Genomic DNA, 8,805 nt, shown 5'->3' with positions numbered 1-8,805 from the left:
GTTTGTTGGTATTTTTTGAAATTCGTATTTTGTAAATAAATAGAACATCGTTGCCACATATGAAAAAGGGAAAAATAGTTTGTAAGAATAATTAATAATTTTCAAAATAATTTAGATCCAGTGGTAACTGTTGTCGAGCTGTCCCGATTAAAAAAGGTATTGTTTTAGTTTGTTATTTAAATTGTATACAATGTAGATTATCATTTGAAAGGGTTTTGAAGCAATGTATAATTGTGTCCTTAGGTTTAGGTTAAGAAGGTTTATGTGCCATAAAAAGGACAACATCCACTCGGAGACCATAAGGTTCATTGTAATTCCCTTCAAAGAGACTGAAGATCCAAAGACAGAGAAACAAGAACACTAAAAGAAAACAAGAATGATATAAAATATATAAAAAGGAATGATGAATTAAAACTGGTGAAAACGTGAGATAATCTCCAATCGAATGATAAAAGCAGTAGACTGCGGGGGTTAAATCCCGCAATTTCTTCATGTTTTTTATGGAACCTATTCCCCAGCCATTTCAACCTAATATTCTGTGTCCTAGGATAGTGGCAAATTATATGCTCGATGACTCTAATTCCTACCCGTTAGCATTCCTACCCGTTGGAATGCGTTTACCCAGTCCTATAAGTATCTTGGTAGCCTTCACATCAAGTTCTGTCCCTAAGGCCTTTTATATTTTGCAATCCAATCTACTTTTCCTGGACTGCTTAATGATGTCACTCATTCCGTCGAATATTAACATGTAATAATGGTGTCCATATTAGACCACAAACTGGAAGCAAAGTACTTTTCGTGAATGTTAAATTTTTTCACTTGAAGAAAACCGTGTATTCTTGGACCTTTTGAAGCACTAATTGCAATTGCTTGATACGGACAGCAACAGACATTCAATTTGATATAGGACTTAACTGGAAGTTTATAGTTTGGTTTGAATTTTTTGTACATTTATTTAAATTTTTATTGAATTTTTTTTATTACTTGTACATTTTGATTTTTAGTTTAGTTTAAATTGAATTTTATTTTTGATTTTGATTAAAAAATAAACAAACAAAAAGTGGGATTTTCAAAGTAAATGTGGTAGCTCGATTTATTAAAATACCAGCAAACGTCAGATGGTTAATATGGCGACAAAAAGAGAGAATGACACTACCTTGATATTTTTACCATGGTTTGTAATTCTGGAATAAATTGTCAATAATATTTTCGAAATTTATGTATTTTTTTTAATTAAAAAAAACGTGACAACAAAATTACTAAAAATTTGGTAAAAATAAAAAGAACAGAAAGTAGGATGAGAAAGTATATTATTGATTTTTTTCAATACTTATTTTCAATAAATTAACAAGAACTCCTGAAGGATGATAAAAATTAAAACCTCTTTATTTCGTATAGGAAAAAATAAAATTTGTTAATTAACCGTCATACATAACCTTTTCCAAAATTATATGTTTCATTCCATGAGCAAACAAAAAGTATTAGTTTGTAAAATAGCGTACTGCACGTATTTGTAAAAATAAATGAAATCTCTTGAATTATTTCTATCACCTCGAATTTAAAAATGCATTGCGTTCCAGAAAAATATTTTAGAATACAACATTTTAAAGTATTCACTTGTATTGGCGTAATTTTAAGTTATTTATATTCATGAATCTTTTTGCGTTATTTTGAATTACAGTGTAAATTATTACATTTCTCATATTTCTTGTTGCTTGTGTTCAGTGTTGCCATATATTTTTTGAAGAAAACTTTTTATTTTTTTGAAAAAAACTTTTTTTGTACTAAAATTACAAAATACCCAAGAAAAATTAGTGAAAAAATTAGCAAATTGAGGAATTTTAAATAGCTTAATGATAATTGGTACAGAACTTTTCCTTAACATCAGTAGCAAGGAATTACTGGATATTGTGGTCTTAGACACCATAAATTTACACTTGAAATGTCATGATGAATCTATGTAGATTCTGTGTACTACAAGAGGAAACCTCTGAACTTTTGTAACTACCCGTCATTGGGAACTCGAAACACGAAGATTTTGTCTTACCCAGACCCAGATGATATCTTCAAACACTCACCGATTAATCCATTTATCTTCATGCGCGAATTTGGCCTAGTATGGTGAACCAATGGGCTGCACAAAATCTCTACAATATGGTCGAAGTGCATTGTGTCCTTAACGTCTATTCTAAGGGATTAAGGTCATCATTTTTTTTTGTTAATGGTAAACATTGTTTTCTTATTTTAAACTTATTTATTGATTAAATAAAATATAAACTGAAAAACTGTATAAATTTTCAAAAAACTTTTTTTATTGGAATAAAACTTGAAAACTTTTTTGAATCTCAAAAAACTTGCAAAAAAAAAGGAAAACTTGACATATGGTAACACTGCTTGTGTTTGGATAGACATTTAATTCTGATTTTTTCCGGTTAAACCTATTTCCAATATAAATCTTTTTTGCAAAAATTTGTCTTTTTTTGTTTATATACTAAAATTGCAAAAAAAGCTAAAAATGCATACATACTTCGCAAATTTCAATCTGCTACACAAAAACATAACTACATTATTCTATGCAAACTGAAATACTTATACATTTAATGTTATAAACCAAATGAGAATTATTTCAACTAATTTTATTGTCGCGTAAAAAAACACACACGAAAAAGTAATCTGTGTGAGCAAAAGTTGTTTTGTTGCTGTATTAATTTGTTGATGTATCAGCAGACATATAACACCATAACATACAATGGATATATAACATATCATATTATGGTTATTTCCAAGTTTAAATGGTTTTTAATAATATGTTTTCCTTGTTACCAGTATTTAGTTTTTGTAAAAATAATTATGATTCAGTGAATTATACTCAAATTTATAATTGCCTTGAACATGAACAAATTTGATATTTGTGGCAAATTTTGTATAGAAATTTTACAGTATCATTTCTATATATAGAAGCAATATTTGTACCAAAATTTGTATGGATACCATTATTTGGTAATGAGTTATGTGCGTTTAAGTGATTTTTGGGAGGGGACCTTGTATGGGAGCTATGACAAAATATGGGCCGATAGTGAACAAATTAACTGTGTAATTTCTATATATAAAAGCGATATTTGTGCCATAATTTTTATGGATACCATTATTTGGTAATGAGTTATGTGCGTATAAGTGATTTTGGGGGGGGGGGGGGTTCCCCTTGTATGGAGGCTACGGCCAATTATGGACCGATTCAGAAAATGTTTCCTCTATATTAATTCAATTGACATAAAACTTTTACTTGTAAAAGTTTGTTTAAGTGATTTTCGGGAGGGGACCTTGTATGGGTGCTATGACCAAATAGGGACCGATCGTGAAAAATTTAACATTATAATTTCTATTTGCAATATTTGTGCCAAAATTTTTTGGATACCATTATTTGGTAATGAGTTATGTGCATTTAAGTGATTTTCGGGAGGGGACCTTCTATGGGAGCTAAGACCAAATATGGACCGATCATGGAAAAATAAAGGCAACATTTATGCCTAAATTTGTAAGGATTCCAATATTTGTTAATGAGTTATATGCGTTTTAGTGATTTTCTGAAGGGGACCTTGTATGTGAGATATGACCAAATATGTATCAAATATATATCATTTCTGTGTATATAAGCAATATTTGTGCCAACATTTTTATGGATACCGTTATTTAACAATAAGTTATATGCGCTTAAGTGATTTTCAGGAGGTGACCTTGTATTGGAGCTATAACCAAATATGGACCGATCATGAAAAAATTTTACAGTATCATTTCTGTATATAAAGGCAATATTTGTGCACAATTTTGTATGGATATCATTATTTGGTAATGTGTAATGTGCGCTTAACCGATTTCCGGGAGGGGACCTTGTATGGGAGCTTCGGCCAATTATGGACCGATTCAGAAAATTTTTCCTCTATATGAATTTAATTGTCATAAAATTTTTACTTGTAAAAGTTTGTAAAGATATTGTCATTCTACCGGAAGTTATTAACAATTAATGCATTTTCCGGTAATATGTACATTTGTATTGAAGGTATATGAAAATGTGGACCGATTCCGCCCATTTTTAACAGGAATTAAGCTTTCATATGAAAACAATTGTGTGCTGATTTTTTTGCAATTATAGCGCATAGTTTTTATGAAAATTGTATTAGAATGTGTTAAAAAAAGTTTAATTTTTTCGGTGTTTTTTTAAATTTGTATTCATAACTTTTTTCGATGTAAACCAGTTTTGCTTATTTTCAATACCAAACTGCCTAGGACAATAGTGAATCTTTTTGGCCGAATTTCATTTATTTATTTAGCATCGTGAGCGTGTGTTACGCAGAAAGATAGACGGACAGACATAGCTAAATCGACTCCGAATTTGATAAGGACCGGGAATATATATGTATACTTTGTTGGGTCTCAGATGAATATTTCTTGGTGTTACGCATGAAATGACAAACTTATATATACCCTCTATCACCACTGATGGTGGTGGTTTGTATGCTTTGATAAATGAGCAACAACAACAATGCTTATTGGAAAATTATTTATGTTTGGATGTATGTTGGTTTCATGGCGTGGTGTATTTTGTTTTTTTGTGTATATTGTTTGGTATGTTTTGAATAGTGTTTATAAACCGGTTTTTATTGCATATTTCGGTTTTTCGCAAACCGGTTTTTTTAAAACACTGGTTTTCGGTTAACCGGGTTATCCGGTTTTTAGGTCTTTAATGGCTCTAAATAATGGCTCTAAATAGTGAGTTTAATGGCTCTAAATAGTGAACAATTTTTTTTTTTAATTTTTGGAGATTTTTTAATTTGTAGAAGCATTTATTTTTAATGTTGGGAATCCCTGAATTAATAAATACCATAGTATGCCATTATTTTAAAGGTATTTAATGGTAGTCGCTTTATGTAACTTGTTGCGGTAGGTTCGTGAATTTACTTCTAAAATTAGTAATGTCTAAAAACAGTCGAAAGTTTTAATCCTTAAATGAGAAATGCGAAGTTTTGGAATATTTAAAAAAAGGATCGACTGTTACAGTGTTAAGTAAAAAGTTGCAAAATCAACGATATATTCAATAAAAAGACAATATTTTAAAATGCGTGAACAATACGTTTTATGGACCCGGAAAACGCAAAACATTACGATCTTCAGAGCTTCCAAAAATGGAAAAATCGCTCTATAAGTGGTTTATTTGCATGTGGAATAAAAACCTCCCTCTAAGTGGGTTGATGTTGAAAGAGAAAGCCAAACAAATTCACAAAAACATAAGTGAAAATGGAAATGACTTCAATGCTGGCAATGGGTGGCTACAAAAATTTAAAAAAATATACGGAATTCGGCTCCTTCAGATAAGCGGTGAAAAACTTTCTGCACAATCTCAGTTCGTAAATCCTTTTAAAATTGAAAGCAAAGATAGAAGATTTGGGTTTATCCAATGATCAGTTGTATAATGCCGATGAGTCTGGTCTATATTGGAAACTTCTCCCACAAAAGGCATATGTAACGTCATTGGAGAAAAGCGCTCCAGGTGCAAAAATGGAAAAGCAAAGGATAACATTTTTATGCTGCGCAAATGCGTCAGGATCTCATAAAATAAAACGTTTAGTAATAGGAAAATCGAAAAATCCTCGCAGTTTTAAAAATTTTATCTGTCCCGTAAACTACAGAAATTCAAAGTCTGCTTGGATGACTTCTTCCATTTTTAAAGAATGGTTTCACAACTGTTTTGTGCCAGAGGTAAGTTCAATTGGGATTCTTATTGTTTTATTTTTCATTAAGGTGACAGATTTTTTAACGAAGAAAGGATTACCAGTAAAAGCTTTACTCCTAATAGATAATCCGAGGATGGTTCCATAGAAGCTATGTTCATGCCTCCAAATGTAACGGCTCTGATCCAGCCAATGGATCAAAATGCAATGAGAATCACCAAACTTCATCACCAAACTTCTGGCAACAATTATTGCAAAAGAGGGGGATTTGATTGAATCGATGAAAAAAATCACACTTAAAGGAGTTTCTATTCTAGAGGCATCCTGGAACCGAGTTGGTAAAGAAACTTTATCTAACTGTTGGAAAAATATTTTGAATGTGGTAAATGATGAAGACGATCCTGAATTTAATGTTCCTTTGAGCGTTTTAAAAGAAAAGTGGCAATCAGAGGTTAGATCTTTAAAAAATACTGCTGCAAATCTTCTACAGACATTGTGCCCTCAGGAAGTATTTACTGCTGTAAACATTAGAGATTGGATCAAAATTTGATGAAAATGATTTATTTGAAGAGTCCTACGATGATGACGACTGTTTTATTGAAGCGCCTGAAAACAACATTAAAGCCAAAGAAGCTATCGAAATTTTTAACAAAGCTGTCCAATGGGCTGAATTTCAAATGGTCGATCAAACATTAAAGTATTGAAAAAAAAAAAGTCAGGGAATTGACAGTAAATAAGCTGGTTTAAATTTATATGTATGAATTTATCTTTTTATACCCTTCACCCTCGTGAAAAGGGTATATATAAGTTTGTCATTCCGTTTGTAATTTCCAAAATATAATTTTTCGACCCCATAAAGTATATATATTCTGAATCCTTATAGATAGCGGAGTCGATTAAGCCATGTTCGTCTGTCTGTCTGTCCGTCCGCCTGTCTGTCTGTTGAAATCAGTTTTCTGAAGACTCCAGATATCTTAGGGATCCAAATCTTCAATAATTCTAGCAGGCATGCTTTCGAGAAGTTTCCTATTTAAAATCAGCAAAATCCGTTCATAAACAACGGAGATATAAGCAAAAATCCGAGACAACCTCTGAAAATTTCATTAAAAATAAACAACAACAACACTGCTTATTCATTGCCTTTGTATTTTGTTTTTGTTTTTTTGAGTATTTCGTTTCGTATGTTTAAAACGGTGTAGAGTCTGGTATACGATTCTTTTGATCTGCGGACACGAAAAATACATCCAAATTAGAATTACTCGTTGACTATGGATATTAAAAAAAATGTTTGTGACATTTCACAAAAAAGATATGTTTACAACAATTAAAAAGAAAAATTATAAAATATGTAAAAATAGAAAATTTCTTAAACTTTATGAATTAAATAATCACTTTTTATATTTTAAACTCACGTAGTTTTATAAGAAAATGTATTTTTTTTAATTCAATTAGTTTTTTATTTTAATTTCAATTACTTGTTTCTTACACTTCTTTAATCTTCAAGTTCTTATTATCAAATGACGCTCTGTGGCGTTTTAGAGAGAAAAATTGCATATTCAACAATGATGTTGTACCTTCAAAAATTAAATGATTCGTATATTGAAAGTTTAATATTGAAAATACATAAAAACAGTAAGCAATACATGTTTGAACTTATTTAACTAAACAAATGAAAGGAATAGGAAACGTTTTTGTTTTTTTGAGTATTTCGTTTCGTATGTTTGGATGGCTGTGTGTTTCATTGCCTTGTGTATATTGTTTACGTTTTCTTGGTGTATTGAATTTCGTATGTTTGGATGTCTGTTGGTTTCATTGCGTTGTGTATTTTGTTTTTGTTTTTTTTTCTGTATTTCGTTTCGTATGTTTGGATGTCTGTTGGTTTTGCTGCCTTGTGTATTTTGTTTTTTGTGTGTTTATTTCATTTAGCGTTATTGTTGTTCATTATGTTTTGCTATTGCTATAATAATGATATAGTCGGGAAAATGAATTTTTAAATACACTATGGTGAAGGGTATATAAGATTCGGCACAGCCGAATATAGAACTATTACTTGTTTCATTGTAAATTTTATTTATTTTTTATCGTAATATTTTGTTTGTATTTTAAGTACATACTACGTATGTACTCTTTATAAAATGGATTTTTTAAAACTTATGTTCCAAATAAATTACAAAAAGTTTTTTAGTAATCTTTGCATTTTCATTCCTTGCAGAAATGATTTTTAGAAAGAATAACTTAGTAATATATATAAAAAAAAATCACAATCGAAAATGTGAACAAATTCGAAAATATGAACTATCCCGACATTAATTAGTTCACATTATCGAGAGTTCACTGTAATTCTAAAAATTCTTTTCCGTTTGTGTATATGAAAACAGACCTAAGATTGTTAATCAAAAGTTGGGAAAGTTAAACATGTGTATATCTATATATATAAAAATGAATGTGTGTTTATTTGTTTGTGTGTTTGTTTGAAGTCTATAGACGGCTAAACTGCTGGACCGATTTTCTTGAAATTTTCACAGTGCCTTCCTGTATGTCTGGAAGGAACTATAGGCTACTTTTTATTTAGAAATTTTAAGTAGGCGAGGTGTCACGCCTTCATCCAAAATAATAATTATATCTCATATCTCAGAAACTGCAACAGCTAGAGTCAGATTTTGTATGGACAACTTTGACATCCATATGAACATATGTGGACAAAAATGGGCGGCCTATCTATAGTGGGCGTGACACCTCTCATATAATAAAATCTTAAATTAGCATATCTGAGAAAATATAACAGTTAGAGTTCTCAACTACTTTATTAACAACATGAATATTTAGGACACAAAATAAGCGGACTAGCAATAGGGGGCGAGGCACCTCCCATATGAATTAAATAAAAAAATTAGTTTATCTGAGAAACAATTAGAGCTAGAATTTTAAAATTTTGCAGGAAGAACTTTAAAATCCATGTGAACATGTGGGGGAAAAACGGGCGGACATTCTTTAGGGGGGCTTGGTACCTTCCATATGAATTAAATGCAAAAATTTGTATATCTCAGAAACAATTAGAGCTGAAATACTCAAATTTTGC

At 30.5% G+C, this 8,805-nt stretch overlaps 1 protein-coding gene across 1 annotated transcript; it reads left to right on the top strand.

Annotated features, from left to right (window-relative positions):
• The first annotated feature begins 4,754 nt into the window (after window positions 1-4,754).
• LOC119604893 (jerky protein homolog-like) lies at window positions 4,755-6,002 on the top strand. Its single transcript, XM_037957792.1, is given in 4 exon segments — window positions 4,755-4,767; window positions 5,426-5,754; window positions 5,797-5,854; window positions 5,857-6,002. Coding segments are annotated over 4 exon segments (546 nt in total).
• Window positions 6,003-8,805: the final 2,803 nt, after the last annotated feature.

This window comes from Lucilia sericata, unplaced genomic scaffold (genome assembly GCF_015586225.1).
Source record: "Lucilia sericata isolate MDLA Ls3-8-SP2 unplaced genomic scaffold, ASM1558622v1 Contig000440F_arrow, whole genome shotgun sequence".
In the NCBI taxonomy this organism is placed as follows: domain Eukaryota; kingdom Metazoa; phylum Arthropoda; class Insecta; order Diptera; family Calliphoridae; genus Lucilia; species Lucilia sericata.
This window is presented reverse-complemented; position numbering and strand designations above follow the sequence as displayed.